The sequence below is a fragment of the Oncorhynchus gorbuscha genome, linkage group LG22 (assembly GCF_021184085.1).
Source record: "Oncorhynchus gorbuscha isolate QuinsamMale2020 ecotype Even-year linkage group LG22, OgorEven_v1.0, whole genome shotgun sequence".
Lineage (NCBI taxonomy): Eukaryota > Metazoa > Chordata > Actinopteri > Salmoniformes > Salmonidae > Oncorhynchus > Oncorhynchus gorbuscha.
The window spans coordinates 2,215,261-2,236,579 of NC_060194.1; the positions used below are offsets into that span (position 1 = coordinate 2,215,261).

General features: G+C 44.6%; 1 protein-coding gene across 1 annotated transcript in view; it reads right to left on the reverse strand.

The window, feature by feature from the left end:
- ranbp9 (RAN binding protein 9) overlaps positions 1-11,490 on the reverse strand; it is a 29,188-nt gene extending 17,698 nt beyond the window's left edge. Inside the window, exons 1-3 of the mRNA XM_046322136.1 lie at positions 10,911-11,490; positions 1,099-1,210; positions 562-614 (exon numbers count right to left, since the gene is read on the reverse strand). Coding sequence (XP_046178092.1) covers positions 562-614; positions 1,099-1,210; positions 10,911-11,127 — 382 coding nt within the window. The 5' untranslated portion in view covers positions 11,128-11,490. The remainder of the gene's footprint in view (positions 1-561; positions 615-1,098; positions 1,211-10,910) is intronic.
- Positions 11,491-21,319: the final 9,829 nt, after the last annotated feature.

Sequence of the window (21,319 nt, forward strand, 5' to 3'; positions counted from 1 at the left end):
GCACTGCTCTGACTGCTGTTTTATACGACTGCGCTGCATTGCTATGCCGTGGGCCTTTGCCGGGCCCGCCCTGTGTCCTGAAGGGTTACAGGATGCATCTCAAACAGCACCCTATATAGTGGACAACTTCGGGACCAGAGCATGTGGGGCACTATGTAGGAAATAGTCTGCTATTTGGGATGCAGGCCAGTGTCAGAGAGAGACACCCTGCACTGCCAGATAACAACAACAGCCCCTCCCCAACATGTGACCCTGCCCCAATGGTGTCATGTCAGGACAGAGAATAAGCAGCCTGTCTGGCTTCTAAGGGCACACCCACACGAGTTTCAGACAATACACACTCAAAGAAAAACAGACAATCCACTGAAACAGACAATCCACTGAAACACACAAGTGTGTGTTCATCACCAGCACGTCTTCCAGACACACAAACCAATTCACATAATTCCCCATCACAGACAGGGACAATTCACAAACCAAACAGTCTTCCAACCCACCCGAAGACCAAGGCAGAATGTCAACATTGACACACACAAGCTATAGCTTTCACAGTCGCCTTACCAGGGAGTCTGTTCATGTTGACACCTTGAGCCGAGAGACCGATACCCATGTACCTGATAAACAGAAAGATAGCAGGGTCAAAATGTGTGATGATCCGGGCATTTTAACAGTTTTATAAAGAATTGGTTCCACTGGCTAAGGATATTTAAATTGCCTCAAGGGAATTTCATGAATCATACCAACATGACACCCTCATGCAAAGGTCAATTCCCAACTGTCCAGAGATGTGATCAGCAATGGAAATCAGGGGTGTTCATTAGTGCACAGCATAACAAAAGTTGAATTGCAAATGAAAAAGTGTGGGGGGGTTTTTGGACAAATTCAGGTTGTCCCTCCCTGTTTTTGTTCAGTTTGGTTCCTAGTGAATACACCCGATTAATGGGGTGGAGTCTAATCTCAGAACCGTTAACTATTACAGGGAACTGATGAGATGACCTTGAACAAAACGTTAACTGTAGACTATGAATAGTTAAGTCAAGAGGTTTGCATGGGTAGAGCACAATGTGCGTGGTGCTCAATTCTGTGCAGCCATCTTACCCATCTCGGCCTTTACTGATGATTTTCACCTCAAAGTAGTAGACCCCGCAGGCAGCTGGGATGGGATGAGTGGCTCGTACGGATGCCGCATCTTTAGGAGTCTTTCCATGACCTGTGGGTGGATGGAAGCGATGGCATGAATGAAACAAGACACCCTGTAATCAATTCAACGCCTAGCTCTTACCCGTAGGCACTGCTTTAGATCTGAAACAATTGGATAGGGGTAAGTAGTAAGACAGAAATTCCCTCTGGCCAATCAGACAGCAGCAATTACAACTATATTGCTTAAACCAGATCTACTAGAATGCCGAGAGGTGTGGGAATTCAGCATTAGGTGAACAGAAAAAGCATTTTCCCCTAGTGCTGAGCGAATAGTTCCTTTTGAGGTAGATTATATTTTTAAATCACTTAGGAATTATTTTTCAACATTAATTGCACTATGTGGGTTGAACGCTTTAACACAGAACAATTAGTAAAAAGTCCCATGATGGTAGTGAATGCTTACCACTTAACCATCATTTATTCACAGGACTTTAAAATATTTACATTAATTTTTTAAATTCATATTTAATTCCAAGTCATCTATAGAACTGCTGCCTATGCCTTAACAAAATTACTTCAATGTCGAAGGTATATCGTCTGCCTCACACTAGCCTAACAAAGCAGGCTTAAAATAAACAATTAGACAAGTAGGCCCCCAATGGATTATGATCATTGTAGTTCATAACCATTTTTTCTGCACTAAACTACTGTATGTCGACTATTGGTCTGTTGTGAACTACAACCGAGTCACACAGTTCAGGTTTGACCTAATTCCTGTAGAGAAATTGCATGATGTTGAGCTCACAGGAAGAAAAAAAAAATCAAATAGAACAAGATGTTAAAGTAGTAGTTTCAAAAACGACCGACATTTTGGTTAATCGCCCAGCACAATCTACCCTCAAGTGGGAACCATGAATAAGATTTTTGGACAAATTACGATGTCGCAGGTACTCTCATCTAATTTGGGAAGGGGGACATTTGGCACACAGACTTGCATTTAGGACACCCAGAAAAGTAATTATCATGCACTGTCTGTCAGTCATCAGAAATAATGTGAACCCTGAGAGTCCATTCACACCTGTGTGACACTAGCAACAATAACGATTACCAACAAGTGGAATTTACAATTCAACTTCAAAATAAGAAGTCCCCCTTGAAACTGAAGCAAACTGATACAAATAGTGGAATGCCATGTCGAGCACGCTAAACAAGGTTGGAATGTTATATAAATTCAAAGGCAGTAAGTAATTCATTTGACAAACGTAAAAGCTGTTGGAAATCGCACTATGGATGTATTATAACTTTAGAATTGCATTGTGGGCTGTTAAGCCTTACCCATGGATCTTGGGACCATGAAATGGGGCATCGGCCTACTCTGTGACAACACTGAGCTAATGTGGCTCAATTCACATCAGTCCTAGCAGCAACAATGTTGGGATATCCCCCTCCCCAATAGGTACGGCTGTACATGGCAATATGAATGTTCAGTACGTACAAATTGGCTGAATAGAGGAGATTTTCCCACAAGAGCATTGAAGCTAATATTTGTGTGAACTCTTCAGAATTGCAAATCTGTGGGTGTCAGAGTAGGCTGATCGCACGTTTCATGGTCCCAAGATCCATAGGTAATGCTGTACACTAATGTCAACATGGGGCTGGGCGAAATACCGTATTTTACTATACTGAACAAAAATAAGACGCACCATGCCAAGTGTTGGTACCATGAGCTGAAATAAACAGATTACTGAAATGACCACGTGTAACCACACCAGCCCAGAACCCCCACATCCGGCTTTTTTCACATGCAAACTATCTGCGTGCTCGTCGTCCTCAGGGTCTTGACCGGGCTGCAGTTTGGCGTCATAGACTTCAGTGGGAAAATGCTCACCTTCAATGGCCACTGGAGAAGTGTGCTCGTTTCTGATAAAACCCGGTTTCAACTGTCCCGGGTAGATGACAGACATTTGGGCAAACAGTTTGCTGATGTCAACGTTGTGAACAGAGTACCCCATGGTGGCAGTGGGTTTAATGGTATGGGCAGGCACAAGTGACGGACAATGAACACTATTGCATTTTAATCTAAGACAACTTTAATGCTCCGACTCCAGTTCACACCAATATCCAGCAACTTCACACAGCCACTGAAGAGTGGGACAACATTCCACAATCAGCCTGATCAGCTCTATGTGAAGGCGATATGCAGCACAACGAGACACATGGTCACACTAGATACCGACTGGTTCAGAGCCACACACCCCTACGGATTTAAAATATATTTTTTTAAGGCATGTGACCAACATACACATATCTGTATTACCAGTCAAGTGAAATCCATCGATGAGGGCCGAATGAATTCCTTTCAATTGACAGATTTCCATATGAACTGTAATGCAGTAGAATCTTTGAAATGATTTCATGTTCCATTTATAGTTTTGTTCAGTGTACACACAGCTGCACAGACCGGTTTGGGTTTTAACTTCTACAAAAAAAGGTATGTCAATGTTGATTTAGTTAAATGTCCATTTTTATAGATTAGCAAACTAGGTTGTCTCACTCCCTCTCCTTCCATAAATACCTACGCGCTTCCCACACCAAGCCCCACCCAGTCACTCGAGCTCTGTCTGCATGGTCAGATGCTAATTTCCACTTTGCTTCCTAATACAAGTCAACAACCCGGTTCCTGGAAAGCTACCGTCCTGTAGGTTCACTAACCATAATCTAGCACACCCGATTCTAGTAATTAGCTGGTTAATAAGCTGAATCAGGTTAGTTACAACTAGGGTTGAGGTGAACACAATATTTGTGCCAACGCTTTTGTTCTGTGGGTGACAGTTGGCTGATACACATCTTGGTTCCGTGAAATGGTGTAACGCTGTACATTGCATGCCTGGCTACACAGACTCTTTGCTCCAGTCAAATGCAAACACATTCAGGCCGTCTGATTGTTCCAGAAGACGTTGGGTTGAGCCAGAGAAAGCACACACATGGGTAAAAAAATGAAACTAATTATCATAGACTTTGATACTCCGATTGGTTAGACGATCTCGTCGCTGATCCAGTCGCCCTTCGTGCCTTTTGTCACCACAAACGGCTTCAATGATGGCAGTCTTAGACTCAAGTATCTAGCAAAAGATGGCGCAGTAGAATTTAGGGTGAGTCGCCAAGGCACTTTACCCTAATTGCTTCTGGATCATTATTCAACTAGGCAAGTCAGTTAAATTATTTACAATGACGGCCTACCCCCGCCAAACCCTAACGACGCTGTGCCAATTGTGAGGCGCCCTATGGGACTCCCAATCATGGCCGGTTGTGATATACAATCCTGGAATCAAACCAGGATCTGTAGTGACACCTCTAGCACTGAGATGCAGTGCCTTAGACCGCTGCGCCACTCGGGAGCCCCGCTAAATGTCTGCAAAAAAAACAAGTCCGGCTAGTACATTGCGATATGAATGTCAATACACATGAACAGGGATACCTAGTCAGTTGCACAACTGAAATCTTCATTCCACATTTAATCCAACACCTCTGAATCAGAAGCCTTAGTCATCGGCGGAGATTGCGCAAATGTATAAAACAAATCTCAGAAAAAGGGGGTCATTGTTTGCGGTTTTCAGCAGACTAGTCGCGTGGCCCTATAAAAAAAAAAAACAATCCACAACAATAGTTAGCCCACATTAGGAGACCACTAATGAGGTGTGGGAGAATATTATTTACATATATTTTTTGTGGGGAGGGTTATAGGTGCCCTTGAATTCAATTGCGAACCAAGCAAGAGGGTGTTGTGTAGTGGTGTTTCTATACGGTACAGTGTAGCCTACATGTGACGGCAGAGTCTTCATTAACACCCACCCGATTGATACTGTGCAACTCATCAGGACATTTCTGCCAGCTCGACCTACTTCGCATTCAACAACATTCATTTGGGAAGGTTGTTTTGGGAAAGCCGTTAGAATTGTTCATTCCGAATTAGGCTTTGGAAAGATTTCGGACCAAAAAGTAGATTTCTGGTTTAAAATATCCATTGTAAACTTATCTACCAGTAAATGATATCACTACATGACCAAAGGTATGTGGACATCTGCTTATCGAACATCTTTCAAAAAAAATGAACATTAATATAGAGTTGGTCCCCCCTTTGAAGGCTGTTATGGCAGCACTCTTCTGGGAAGTCTTTCCACGAGATGTTGGAACATTGCTGCAGGGGCTTGCTTCCATTCAGCCACAAGAGCATTAGTGGGGATGGGCACTCATGTTGGGCGATTTGGCCTGGCTCGCAGTCATTGCTCCAATTCATCCCAAAAGGTGTTCAATGGGGTTGAGATCAGACCTCTGTGCAGGCCACCAGTAAAGTTCTTCAACACTGAGCAACAAGTTTTATTTTTTGTACCTTTATTTAACCATGCAAGTCAGTTAAGAACAAATTCTTATCTTCAATGACAGCCTAGGAACAGCGGGTTAACTGCCTGTTCAGGGGCAGAACGACAGATTTGTACCTTGTCATCTCGGGGGTATGAACTTGCAACCTTCCGGTTACTAGTCCAACGCTCTAACCAAGTAATTTCTGTATGGACCTCGCTTTGTGAATGTGGGCATTGTCATGCTGACACAGGAAAGGTCCTTCCCCAAACTGTTGCCACAAAATTGGAAGCACAGAATATCGTTGTATGCTGGAGCGATAAGATTTCACTTGACAAACCATAAAAACAACCCCAGACCATTATTCCTCCACTAAACTTTACAGTTGGCACTATGCATTGGGGCAGGTAGCGCTCTCCTGGCATTCACCAAACTCAGATTAGTCTGCAAGACTGCCAGATGAAGTGTGATTAAATCACTCGAGAAAGCAATTTCATTGCGCCAGAGTCCAATGGTGGCGAGCTTTACGCCACACCAGCCGACTCTTGGCATGGTGTTCTTAGGCTTGTGTGCGGCTGCTCAGCCATGGAAACTCATTTCATGAAGTTCCTGACAAAGTTATTGTGCAGAAGTTGCTTCCAGAGGTAGTTACAAACTCTGTAATGAGTGTTGCAACAGGACTTTGACACGCTTACAGCACCTGGCGGTCCCGTTCTCTGAGCTTGTGTGGCCTAACTTTGCGGCTGAGCCATTGTTGCACAGAGACATTTCACTTCACAATGACATCACTTCCAGTTGAACGGGGCAGCTCTAGTACGGCAGGAATTTGTCCTATGACGGTGCCACGTTGAAAGCCAATGAGCGATTCAGTAATGCCATTCTATTGCCAATGTTTGTCTATGGAGATTGCACGGATATGGCTGAAATAGCCGAAACCACAAATTTGAAGGGGTGTCGACACAAAAAGTTGTATATATCATAAATCGAAAAGTCTTCCCTAACACTGTCGTTCTTCTGTGAGCTGCTCCACATAAGAACCACTTGAGAGCTGCGTGACAGTTTGGTCATGTAGATTTTGAGCGGGACAATGTTCCCTTATTTTTTGCTGGGTGCAAACTTTAACGTAGTGAAAATTGTGCAACTCCTGACACATGTTTACTGTGAACAGGCTGTACCCGCTTTAAGTTAGTTTTAACAGTGGTCAAGTAGGCTACTGGCCATTTGATCATAATGTAGGACTATCAGAGTGGCCTACCATCAAATAATTTAGAACATTCATCCCATAATATTTTACCATGTTCAGCCTACAGTAGCAGCAGCAAATGTCTGGTGTTCAATGTAGGCCTACGTTCCATGAGACTTTAGAAAAGTGATTGACAACCCGTTTATCCACTTGTCCTTCAGACAAGGTGACTGAAAATGTGTGATGCAAGAAGACACTTTATAAACACACAAATATTCCATTATCAGAGAATCAGACCATGTATGCTACACTCTTGCCTATTGGCTACTTAGCTTATGCAAAATTCAACTGACCCTTTGAGACAAAAGGGTATCCTAGTGGTTAGAGCGTTGGGCCAAGAACCGAAAAATTGCTCGAGCGAGTCCACGAGCTGACATGGTAAAAAAAAGTCTGTCGTACTGCCCCTAACCAAGGCAGTTAACTCTTTTCAGCGAAAGCATTCCAATCGTTTATTTAAGGACATCTCTCTCAGTAGACAAAACATTACAAACAGCTAGCAGCCAAGTAGATTGGTCACAAAAGTCAGAAAAGTCAAAGCAATAAAATGAAACGCTTACCTTTGATGATCTTGGGATGTTTGCACTCACGAGACTCCCAGTTACACAATAAAATGATCCTTTTGTTCCATAAAGATTGTTTTTATATCCAAAATACCTCCATTTGGTTGGGCGTTATGTTCAGAAATCCACAGGCTTCGAGCTGTCAAGACCGGGCAGATAAATTCCAAATAGTATCCGTAAAGTAGAAACATGTCAAACGTTTTTTTATAATCAATCCTCAGGTTATTTTTACAATATATAATAAATAATATTTCAACCGGGACTATAGCTTCTTTGATAGGAGAGAGAAAATGTCTGCTCCAAGCTGTTGCGCATGCAAAATGCTGCATGACGCGATGTAATCTTTCTCGCTCATTTTTCAAAATAAAAGCCTGAATCCATGTCTAAAGACTTCACACCATGGGGAATCTGGTTGGTATCCCTTTAAAAATGGAGCGAAGGCAGGCTATGGAAAAACAGCACTTCCGGGTTGGATTTGGTTAACTGACTTGCCTAGTTAAAAGGTTAAAAACGTTTATTTTACCTGACTCGCTTTTCAAAGACAGCTAGAAATGCACACATTGTGTTCTTGTAGGAAGCAATCACTCCCCCATTGTTGACTACTAATGATCTATAACTGGGCTAATAACTCACTAACTAGCAAAGGATATGAACAAATGTGCGCAAGTGGCTACATGCAGCTCTCACCTACTCACGACCACTCATGCTGTAAACACAGTCCAGTTCAAAGTGAATGGCACAGATCCATATATGGCAATGGTCTATTTGCATATTGGCCTACTGCAGCATTGATTGGTTATGGCGCACGGGCCTGGGTAGAGTACGGGCCTGGGTAGAGTACGGGCCTGGGTAGAGTACGGGCCTGGGTAGAGTACGGGCCTGGGTAGAGTACGGGCCTGGGTAGAGTACGGGCCTGGGTAGAGTACGGGCCTGGGTAGAGTACGGGCCTGGGTAGAGTACGGGCCTGGGTAGAGTACTGGGTAGAGTACGGGCCTGGGTAGAGTACGGGCCTGGGTAGAGTACGGGCCTGGGTAGAGTACGGGCCTGGGTAGAGTACGGGCCTGGGTAGAGTACGGGCCTGGGTAGAGTACGGGCCTGGGTAGAGTACGGGCCTGGGTAGAGTACGGGCCTGGAGTAGAGCCTGGGTAGAGTACGGGCCTGGGTAGAGTACGGGCCTGGGTAGAGTACGGGCCTGGGTAGAGTACGGGCCTGGGTAGAGTACGGGCCTGGGTAGAGTACGGGCCTGGGTAGAGTACGGGCCTGGGTAGAGTACGGGCCTGGGTAGAGTACGGGCCTGGGTAGAGTACGGGCCTGGGTAGAGTACGGGCCTGGGTAGAGTACGGGCCTGGGTAGAGTACGGGCCTGGGTAGAGTACGGGCCTGGAGAGTACGGGCCTGGGTAGAGTACGGGCCTGGGTAGAGTACGGGCCTGGGTAGAGTACGGGCCTGGGTAGAGTACGGGCCTGGGTAGAGTACGGGCCTGGGTAGAGTACGGGCCTGGGTAGAGTACGGGCCTGGGTATGAGGCTAGTAGTATAGCATCCATCGCCATTGAATACAGGTGGTTGAAATCAACAACCATCATTTAATATTTTAAAAAGGATTACAATAATGAGATGTATGGATAGGCGGGAGCTAGACAACCCGCCATGTGGTCAACGACTCCCATTGTTTGGGGCGAAGAGACATGCATCTTGTCAGTATATTTATAATCTTTGGCCCACCCATCCCCGTGAACATAATCACATACCCTGAAGTGTCAGTCTCAAGTGACCAGTTGTCAGCCAAGTGTGTTGGTTTAAAGTTTGCACTATGCCTGCCTGGCTGATGAATCATGGAGCCAGGGTTCCGGTATAGAAGCACAGTTGACTGCTCCTACAGTTGTGTGTCAGTACTGGCCCAGAAAGACAATTTCCATAGAAGTCAGATTTGAACATTCCTAATAGGGACAGTCATCACCTTTGTGCACAAAACAATCATTGAATTATTCAAATTGTCACAGAGGCTTATTTCCCAGTTGTTCAATTCTAATAATTACACTAATTTCAGTTTGTGACAAAACTAGTGTAGAGAATCATTGGACCATCTAAACCACTGAAATATATTTTCCATAACCAAAAATATTGTATTTTCAGCTGTTTGAAGCGGTTGTACAAAACAGAAAGAAACAAAAAAATAAACTTAATGTGGAGCATATAAATAAAGCACAGAACAGAGCTACAGCTTTTTAGACATGCTTGCAATGAGAATGACAGATTTCTTTGTGAATTTAGTCAGGTGGCCCAGAAAAAAAAAACATTGCAGATCTAACATTTTACATTCATCCAATGTCTGCCAATGTTTTTGGATGACATCGTGGCTGCTCCCTGTGCGCATGTCAAGTTAGGCTGTGTAAACCGGATATAAAAACGGTCCATGAATCGGCATATGCAAACGCTAATAGATTACGTTGAAAACGAAAAGGTCATGCATAGTCTAGATCTTTTTTCATATTATAACCTCAGTGGTCTGTATACCCACAAGAGGATGTGTAAAGCCATGATGTTCTCTAGACACATCACATACTACGATGAGATTGTTTAAAGGGTCAAATGCATGGCCTACACACCCAGAAAGGAAATACACCTTGATGTAGTAGGCCTACATCAAACACTGGGGAAAATACCTTTAGTTGGTTGAGGTACAAAGCAAGAGCCTTGATTTTCACTCCAGCCACATTGACTTCCACCATGACATAGCAACCGATTGAATAATAGTATTTGCCACCAATAGGACCTAATATAGGGTATACAGATCCGAAATGGGTAGTGCTAAAGAAGCATTTCTAGGCTAGCTAGCTAACTTTAGGCCTATAGCTAGACGACAGCCTACACAGGATAAGGGCTTTGCCTTTAGGTGTCGTTTGTTTTGTCAGCTTGACAAAACTAGCTTGCTGATTTGTGACAATTTAACTAGTAGATGAATTAATTTGTGAACCCTGGGCCCTTGATAAATACATTTAAAAAACAAGCTAGCAGTGGGCCCTGCCATTATAAATCAGCTAGGGTTAAAGGAGGTTTTGGTCGGGGTAGGCCGTAAAATAAAATAAGAACTGGTTCTTAAAATTAAATTAATGTCAAATAAAAATGACACAAATCGGCGGTTGTGACATGTTTATTTCCGGACCTGGTCGAGTCCATCTACACTAAAACAGCTGGAAAGCAAAAGACAAGAGACCCAGTTTATGTCGCAAGATACAACTGCCATGTCAATCATGTTTTAAAAACAAAAACAATATATATATCTAATTATCAACTGTTGCTATCTTTGACAAAACAGTTAGTTAGTTAGGACTGCAGTTCGTCCCGACTGGAAAGCTCGCTGGCGTAACGTTACTACTTAAACCTTCTTGTTTTGGCTGGGGATTTTTGTTAATCATTACCTAGTTACCGACATAACATTAGCTTGATTTTGTCGTTTGCAGCATATATATATATATACACATATATAAAACTATAGTGCTGTCAATTAGTTTCGAGAGCGATATAACTACTAAAGATTAGCTGGCCACTGACATGTAAAAACCACCTCACGTTTTAACTTCATTCACGGCGTCATATAGTTATTTTACCTTTGTAGTGCACTCGGAGATTGTTCTGCGACAGGCCGATGTAACTGAACTTGTCCTTCGGGCTCCAGGATCGAGGTAGCGGGGTTTCCAGTTCGTTTACCGCCGGATAGAGCCGTCGGAGTTGCTGGTTGAGCTCATTTTCCTGCTCGTTCAGAGCCGAGTCTCCGTGAACAACAACCGACATAAGAAACCCACAGCCCGATGACTGTCCCGACATGGCAAACAAAACAAAAAAAACGGGTTTATTTAAGTTAAATGCGTGGCAGCCACCGATTAAAACGTAACTATAAGTCAGACGCCTCCACAAACTGTCAAGTATTTTAAAAAGCTAACGCTGTTAGCTAATGCTAGCCACAAAACAAGCTAGCAAACTAAATACGCGTATTGCAAAAAAAAAATGGCTCAATATCTGACATCCGCTAAACACATAAAACGACCAAATTTAACGAAGAAAACCCATCTCACTAACGCGTTTTTTTTGGGGAGACAAACTGAAAATATACGACAGGATTTATCTCGCAGATATGATTTAAGAGCTGGTAGACATCGACAACAAAAAAAAAGTATGGCTAACCTCGATCTTTTGTTTGTTGTCGGTGCTAAATCCACACATTTGATTGGTTTAGAGGAGGTCCAGTCACATTTCCTCTAAGGACTGGGAAGCGCATGCTCAGACACATAACAAACAGTATCACAATGTATCCCTCAATGTTCTACCAAAGGGTTCTAATCACAAAGTTTAGTTCTATCCTCGCAATGTTCTACCAAGGGTTCTATCACAAAGTTTAGTTCTATCCTCACAATGTTCTACCAAGGGTTCTATCACAAAGTTTAGTTCTATCCTCGCAATGTTCTACCAAGGGTTCTATCACAAAGTTTAGTTCTATCCTCGCAATGTTCTACCAAGGGTTCTATCACAAAGTTTAGTTCTATCCTCACAATGTTCTACCAAGGGTTCTAATCACAAAGTTTAGTTCTATCCTCGCAATGTTCTACCAAATGGTTCTAATCACAAAGTTTAGTTCTATCCTCGCAATGTTCTACCAAAGGGTTCTAATCACAAAGTTTAGTTCTATCCTCGCAATGTTCTACCAAAGGGTTCTAATCACAAAGTTTAGTTCTATCCTCGCAATGTTCTACCAAGGGTTCTATCACAAAGTTTAGTTCTATCCTCGCAATGTTCTACCAAGGGTTCTATCACAAAGTTTAGTTCTATCCTCGCAATGTTCTACCAAGGGTTCTATCACAAAGTTTAGTTCTATCCTCGCAATGTTCTACCAAGGGTTCTATCACAAAGTTTAGTTCTATCCTCGCAATGTTCTACCAAGGGTTCTATCACAAAGTTTAGTTCTATCCTCGCAATGTTCTACCAAGGGTTCTATCACAAAGTTTAGTTCTATCCTCGCAATGTTCTACCAAGGGTTCTATCACAAAGTTTAGTTCTATCCTCGCAATGTTCTACCAAGGGTTCTATCACAAAGTTTAGTTCTATCCTTTAGTTCAATGTTCTACCAAGGGTTCTATCACAAAGTTTAGTTCTATCCTCGCAATGTTCTACCAAGGGTTCTATCACAAAGTTTAGTTCTATCCTCACAATGTTCTACCAAGGGTTCTATCACAAAGTTTAGTTCTATCCTCACAATGTTCTACCAAGGGTTCTATCACAAAGTTTAGTTCTATCCTCACAATGTTCTCAACAGTTTATTATATTTAGGCCAATTGATCTGCAGAAACCCCAACTCTATATGAAGTAGTTTTCTCTTGGAAAATGGTCAAGTAGTAATTCTTCATCAAATAGGGTAGCTAAATGCAATACCAGGAATGACTGTAGGAAGTGGGGTAAATTGAGGTCTAGTCCTACAATTTATATACATGAATAAAGAATTGAACGAAAATCATTCATACATTTAACACTGTGGTCACACAAATTAAATAGAAATCTATATAATAATCACCTAATAATGCCAATCCAAGTTGAACCCAGCTCACCTACCACATTTCTCAAATGCTGTCATCCCCCAGGATGATTAGGCCAACTCTTCCTACACAACAGAGATACTTTCACAATTTGCAGCTCATTTGGTTTACAGTGAATCTCTTTGAAGCTAGTATTAACTGTGGCTTAATGTAGTCTAACTGTCCTGAGTCTGACTAAATTAAACCTGGATTCGGGGGCGTCATGCACCCATTATTTTAGAGGTGGTACACGAAGTACATGAGGTTGGACGGGAGGTGGCCCGGATGACCCCCCCCCCACTCCTCCGGATGTAGGAGAATTTCAAACACCTGAAACACCTATTTTTCTACATAGGTTATCTAAGCATACCTCTTAACCTGTTCAATTGCTCTTTACCTTGCTAGCAGGCATGACAGCTTAGGGACAGATCGAAATTTACTGCTGGTCCAGGTGTAAAAAAAAATGCACCCCTCCTGAACATTAGATATTTTCACATGATCCTCCCCTTCTACTGTAAAATAAATGTAACACCCCCCCCCCCCATAGAATGAACTATAAAATAATGTTTACGACCAAAAATAATAATAGTTGCGACCCTTTGTTTATAAGCATGGATATCGACTTTGCCACTTCAGCATGCTATTGTGGCACAGTCGATGCCATGCGGGGCTAAGGGCCAGAAGTTTGAGGGTTTGCCGACCACCACTGTCCCTCATTACACTTCGATCACAGCCAGCTGCAGAAAATGATCAGCTAGGGGTAAATCAGATTTTCATCATTTTGATGCCATATTTATAATTATATAAAATATAAGCAACACATTTTCTACCAACAGGTTTCTGTGCAAATGCACCACACAACCAACTAACAAAGCATACCGATTTCAGGCACTTCAATATCACAATAAATAGACAATCTCAAGAAACAGATAATACATCCGACCCTACCCTTGTAGAATTACCCAGTATCGAAGGCATGGCTTGACAATCTCTGAATGTCATTAAACTTTTTGGTGTTTGGTAGGAGATGTCTCTTTCTATTCATCAATTCGCTGCTTCACAGTTTGAATTGATTGATTGGTTTTATGTGTCAGTAAAAAAAATACATATATACACAAAGATGTTTAAGTGACCAGGATTATACAATAAAGTCATTGACTTATTTCCATTGTGACCCCTATTTTTTACATAAATACATACACACAATTACAGAGATAGAAATGGAAAAAATGCTCAACCCCCAGATGAGTATGAGGGGGGAGTTTATTAAATTCTTACAAGCTTGTTTGGCTGGTAGCTTATTCTTGAGACGTTTGGGGCTGCTGGTGAACCATGATGTGCAGGCATAATCAAAGTGAAAGTCTTCAGGGTGTCATGGTGCCGGGGGAGATGGCTGCCGTTTTACGGACTCCTAACCAATTGCGCTATTGTGTGTGTTTTTTCGCGTTATTTGTAACTTATTTGTACATAATGTTTCTGCCACCGTCTCTTATGACCAAAAAGACCTTCTGGATATCAGGACAGCGATTACTCACCTCGTACTGGACAAAGATTTTTTCTTTAACGAGTCAGACACGAAGGATTTACTTCTGTCACCCAACAAAGCCTAAATCTCCATCATTCACATGAGAAAGAGACGGAGATATCGGGGACGTAGGTTGGGGTGCCTTGTAAGGATCCGACGGCGAGTGCGTAATCTGCCTGTACCATCAGTCCTATTAGCCACCGTAGAATCATTGGATAACAAAATAGGCGAGCTACGATTGCCTGAGGTAGAGTAACTCATGATGAGCTGTAGAGCCCACTATTTACCAAGAGTGTTTTCATCTTTATTTTTTTGTTGCTGTCTATTTACCACCACAAACCGATGCTGGCACTAAGAACGCACTCAATGAGCTGAATGAGGTCATAAACAAACAAGAAAATGCTCACCCAGAGGTGGCGCCTCCTAGTGGCCGGGGACTTTAATGCAGGGGAACTTAAATCTGTTTTACCTCATTTCTACCAATATGTTAAATGTGCAACCAGAGGAAAAACAACTTAGACCACCTTTACTCAACACACAGAGACGCGTACAAAGCTCTCCCTCGCACTCCATTTGGCAAATCTGACTATCATTCTATCCTCCTGATTCCCGCTTACATGCAAAAACTAAAGCAGGAATCACCAATGACTATGTCAATAAAGAAGTGGTCAGATGGCGCAGATGCTAAGCTACAGGACTGTTTTGCTACCACAGACTGGAATATGTTCTGGGATTCTTTCGATGGCATTAAGGAGTACACCACATCAGTCACTGGCTTCATCAATAAGTGCGTCGATGATGTCATCCCCACAGTGACCATATGTACATGTATACGGCATTATTCCACTATTTGTATCAGTTTGCTTCAGTTTCAAGCGAGACTTTTATTTTGAAGTTGAATCGTAAATTCCACTTGTTGGTAATCTTTATTGTTGCTAGTGTCACACAGGTGTGAATGGACTCTCAGGGCTGACATTGTTTCTGATGACTTAGACAGTGCATGATAATTACGTATTCTGGGTGTCCTAAATGCAAGTGTAGGGGCCAAATGTCCCCCTTCCCAAATTAGATGTGAGTACCTGCAACATCGTGATTAGTCCGAAAATCTTATTCATGGTTCCCACTTGAGGGTAGATTGTGCTGGGCGATTAACCAAAATGTCGGTCGTTTTTGAAACTACTACTTTAACATCTTGTTCTATTAGATTTTTTTCCTGTGAGCTCAACATCATGCAATTTCTCTACAGGAATTAGGTCAAACCTTAACTGTGTGACTCAGAGTTGTAGTTCACAACAGACCAATAGTCGACATACAGTAGTTTAGTGCAGAGAAAATGGTTATGAACTACAATGATCATAATCATTACATTACATTTAAGTCATTTAGCAGACGCTCTTATCCAGAGCGACTTACAGGGCCTACTTGTCTAATTGTTTATTTTATGCCTGCTTTGTTAGGCTAGTGTGAGGCAGACGAGAAGCCAGAATGCCCAATTGAGAGGGATAGAGCAGTTGCTTCAAGCTATCTACCTGAAATGTATGATCTAAGTGATTTTGATAGTTGCTATTCATAAGTATACCTTCGACATTGAAGTAATTTTGTTAAGGCATAGGCAGCAGTTCTATAGATGACTTGGAATTAAATATTAATTAAAAACATTAATGTAAATATTTTAAAGTCCTCTGAATAAATGATGGTTAAGTGATAAGCATTCACTACCATCATGGGACTTTTTACTAATTGTTCTGTGTTAAAGCGTTCAACCCACATAGTGCAATTAATGTTGAAAAATAATTCCTAAGTGATTTAAAAATATAATCTACCTCAAAAGGAACTATTCGCTCAGCGCTAGGGGAAAATGCTTTTTCTGTTCACCTAATGCTGAATTCCCACACCTCTCGGCATTCTAGTAGATCTGGTTTAAGCAATATAGTTGTAATTGCTGCTGTCTGATTGGCCAGAGGGAATTTCTGTCTTACTACTTACCCCTATCCAATTGTTTCAGATCTAAAGCAGTGCCTACGGGTAAGAGCTAGGCGTTGAATTGATTACAGGGTGTCTTGTTTCATTCATGCCATCGCTTCCATCCACCCACAGGTCATGGAAAGACTCCTAAAGATGCGGCATCCGTACGAGCCACTCATCCCATCCCAGCTGCCTGCGGGGACCTTGATAATCGGATGTTTGTGCCTGATGCTGTTCGCTCTGCGATCCTGGAGTGGGCCCATTCCTCCAGGCTTGCCTTCCACCCGGGCTCCCGTCAGACCGTGACCTTCGTGCGACAACCCTTTTGGTGGCCTATGATGGTTCCGGATGTTGCCGAGTTTGTCTCCGCCTGCATGGTCTGTGCTCAGATTAAGACTCCTCGGCAAGCCCCGGCTGGTCTTCTGCAACCACTGCCTGTCCCTCACCATCCCTGGTCCCACATATCCCTGGATTTTGTCAAGGGTCTACCCCCGTCTGAGGACAACACTGCCATCCTGACTGTGGTCGACCGGCTTTCCAAGGCCACTCACTTCATTCTTCACCCCAAACTTCCGGATCAAATGGACTGCCCGTGGATAGGGTCTTCAGTTCTCACCCTGGTTCTGGAAGGCGTTCTGCGCCCTCATTGGTTCGTCGGCCAGCCTGTCCTCTGGGTTTCACCCCCAGTCCAATAGCCAGTCGGAGTGAGCCAAACAGGATCTTGAGACTACTCTGCGCTGCCTGGTCTCCGCCAATCCCAACTCCTGGAGCCAGCAGCTGGTGTGAGTCAAGTACGCACGCAGCGCTCTTCCCTGCTCTGCCATGGGCCTATCTCCATTTGAGTGTTCCCTGGGGTATCAGCCCCCGCTCTTCCTGAGCAGAAGGAAGAGGTCGACGTACCTTCTGCCCAGATGTTTGTCCGCTTCTGTCGTCGTACCTGGAGGAGAACCCGGTCGGCCCTCCTCAAGACCACCTCCAGGTATCGACAACAAGAGGATTGCCGTCGGACCCCGAATCCCCGGTATCATCTCGGAAAGATGATATGGCTATCCAACCGGGATCCGCCCCTCCATGTGGAATCCCGCAAACTCTCCCCCCGGTTTATCGGCCCATTTCCCATCTCCAAGATTATTAGCCCCTCTGCTGTTCGTCTTCTGTTGCCCTGTACCCTTCATATACATCACACCTTTCATGTGTCCAGAGTCAAACCTATGTCTCACAGCCCTTTGTCTCCTGTTTCCAGTCCCACCCCTCTCCCCCCATCTCATCAATGGCCAATGGCTTACACAGTGAGGTGTCTCCTGAAGGTTCAATCTTGGGGCAGGGGGTTCCAGTACCTAATTGACTGGGAGGGTTATGGCCTGGAGCAGACCAGGGTGTCATGTATTGTCATATATTGTCATGTCTTGTCCCTGTGCTTTCTCTTCTATTCGTTTCCCCCTGCTGGTCTTATTAGGTTTCTTTCCCTCTCTCTATCCCTCTCTCTCTCTCTCTATCGTTCCGTTCCTGCTCCCAGCTGTTCCTCATTTTCCTAACGACCTCGTTTACTCTTTCACACCTGTCCCCTATTTTGCCCTCTGATTAAGTCTCTATTTCTCTCTCTGTTTCTGCTTCTGTCCTTGTCGGATCCTTGTTTGCTGTGCTGTGTTCTTGTTCCGTCCTGTCGTGTTTTGCCTTCATCAGATGCTGCATGTGAGCAGGTGTCTCTGTCAGCTACGGCCTGCGCCTACCCGAAGGGACCTGCAGTCTGTGGCCGCTTATCCTGTTATTCCCCTCTACAATCTAGAGGATTTCTGTTATCCCCGTTTGGACATTTCCTGTTAAGGATTCAGGATTTGTTATTTTCTGTTTGGACTTGAATAAACTCCGTTTCTGTTAAGTCGCTTTTGGGTCCTCACTCACCTGCATAACAGAAGGATCCGACCAAGAATGGACCCAGCGACTACGGATTCTCTCTACTCTGCTGTCGAGTTCCAGGGAGCGATGCTAGGCAGACACGAACAGGAATTGTCTGCTGCTCGACATGCCGTTGAGACCCTGGCCGCCCAAGTCTCCGGCCTCTCGGAGGAGATTCACAATCTCCGCCTTGATCCACCGGTTACCTCCTGGGCTTCCGGGTCTCCGGAGCCCAGAATTAATAACCCACCGTGTTACTCTGGGGAGCCCACTGAATGTCGCTCGTTCCTTACCCAGTGTGATATAGTGTTCTCTCTCCAGCCCCACACGTACTCCAGGGGTATTGCTCGTATCGCCTACGTCATATCTCTCCTTACTGGACGGGCTCGGGAGTGGGGCACGGCTATCTGGGAGGCAAGGGCTGAGTGTACTAACCAGTATCAGAACTTTAAGGAGGAGATGATACGGGTTTTTGATCGTTCTGTTTTTGGGAAAGAAACTTCCTGGTCCCTGTCTTCCCTATGTCAAGGTAATCGATCCATAACGGATTACTCTATAGAGTTTCGCACTCTTGCTGCCTCCAGTAACTGGAACGAGCCGGCGTTGCTCGCTCGTTTTCTGGAGGGACTCCACGCTAAGGTTAAGGATGAGATTCTCTCCCGGGAGGTTCCATCTAGCGTGGATTCTTTGATTGAACTCGCTATTCGCATAGAACGACGGGTAGATCTTCGTCACCGAGCTCATGGAAGAGAGCTCGCGTTAACTGTGTCCCCCTCTCCCCGACACTACCATCTTCCCCACTGGCTCAGGTGTTGAGCCCATGCAGCTGGGGGTATTCGCATCTCGACTAAGGAGAGGGAACGGAGAATCACCAACCGCCTCTGTCTCTATTGCGGTTCCGCTGGTCATTTTGTCATTTCATGTCCAGTTAAAGGCCAGAGCTCATCAGTAAGCGGAGGGCTACTGGTAAGCGCTACTACTCTGTCCTCTCCGTCAAGTTCCTGTACTACCTTGTCGGTCCATCTACGCTGGACCGGTTCAGCAGCTTCCTGCAGTGCATTAATAGACTCTGGGGTGGAGGGCTGTTTTATGGACGAAGCCTGGGCTCGGGAACATGACATTCCTCTCAGACAGTTAGGGGAGCCCACGGCCATGTTCGCCTTGGATGGTAGTCCTCTCCCCAGTATATTATGTGAAACACTACCTTTAACCCTCACAGTATCTGGTAACCATAGTGAGACCATTTCTTTTTGATTTTTCGTTCACCTTTTACACCTGTTGTTTTGGGTCATCCCTGGCTAGTGTGTCATAATCCTTCTATTGATTGGTCTAGTAATTCTATCCTTTCCTGGAACGTTTCTTGTCATGTGAAATGTTTAATGTCTGCTATTCCTCCTGTTTCTTCTGCCCCCTCTTCACAGGAGGAGCCTGGTGATTTGACAGGAGTGCCGGAGGAATATCATGATCTGCGCACGGTCTTCAGTCGGTCCAGAGCCACCTCCCTTCCTCCTCACCGGTCGTATGATTGTTGTATTGATCTCCTTCCGGGTACTACTCCCCCACGGGGTAGACTAGACTCTCTGTCGGCTACCGAACGTAAGGCTCTCGAAGATTATTTGTCTGTAGCTCTCGACACCGGTACCGTGGTTCCTTCCTCCTCTCCCGCCGAAGCAGGGTTCTTTTTTGTTAAGGAAGAGGACGGGACCCTGCGTCCCTGCGTGGATTATCGAGGGCTGAATGACATAACGGTTAAGAATCGGTATCCGCTTCCCCTTATGTCTTCAGTTTTCGAGATTCTGCAGGGAGCCAGGTTCTTTACTAAGTTGGATCTTCGTAACGCTTACCATCTCGTGCGCATCAGGGAGGGGGACGAGTGGAAAACAGCGTTTAACACTCCGTTAGGGCATTTTGAATACCGGGTTCCGCCGTTCGGTCTCGCTAATGCTCCAGCTGTCTTTCAGGCATTAGTTAATGATGTACTGAGTGACATGCTGAACATCTTTGTTTTTGTTTACCTTGACGAGATCCTGATTTTTTCACCGTCACTCCAGAATCATGTTCAGCACGTTCGACGTGTCCTCCAGCGCCTTTTAGAGAATTGTCTTTATGTGAAGGCTGAGAAGTGCGCTTTTCATGTCTCCTCCGTCACTTTTCTCGGTTCTGTTATTTCCGCTGAAGGCATTCAGATGGATCCCGCTAGGGTCCATGCTGTCAGCGATTGGCCCGTTCCTAAGTCACGTGTCGAACTGCAGCGCTTTCTCGGTTTCGCGAATTTCTATCGGCGTTTCTTTCGTAACTTCGGTCGAGTGGCAGCTCCTCTCACAGCCCTTACTTCTGTCAAGACGTGCTTTAAGTGGTCCGTTTCCGCCCAGGGAGCTTTTGATCTCCTCAAGAAGCGTTTAACATCCGCTCCTATCCTTGTTACACCTGACGTCACTAAACAGTTCATTGTCGAGGTAGATGCGTCAGAGGTGGGCGTGGGAGCCATTCTGTCCCAGCGCTCCCATACTGACGATAAGGTCCACCCTTGCGCGTATTTTTCTCATCGCCTGTCGCCGTCGGAACGTAACTATGATGTGGCTAACCGCGAACTGCTCGCCATCCGCTTAGCCCTAGGCGAATGGCGACAGTGGTTGGAGGGGGCGACCGTTCCTTTTGTCGTTTGGACTGACCATAAGAACCTTGAGTACATCCGTTCTGCCAAACGACTTAATGCGCGTCAGGCTCGTTGGGCGCTGTATTTCGCTCATTTCGAGTTCGTTATTTCTTATCGTCCGGGCACTAAGAACACCAAGCCTGATGCTTTATCCCATCTCTTCAGTTCTTCTGTAGCCTCTACCGACCCCGAGGGGATTCTCCCTGAGGGGCGTGTTGTCGGGTTGAATGTCTGGGGAATTGAGAGACAGGTAAAGCAAGCACTCACTCACACTCCGTCACCGCGCGCTTGTCCTAGGAACCTTCTTTTCGTTCCCGTTTCTACTCGTCTGGCCGTTCTTCAGTGGGCTCACTCTGCCCAGTTAGCTGGCCACCCCGGCGTTCGGGGTACGCTTGCTTCTATTCGCCAATG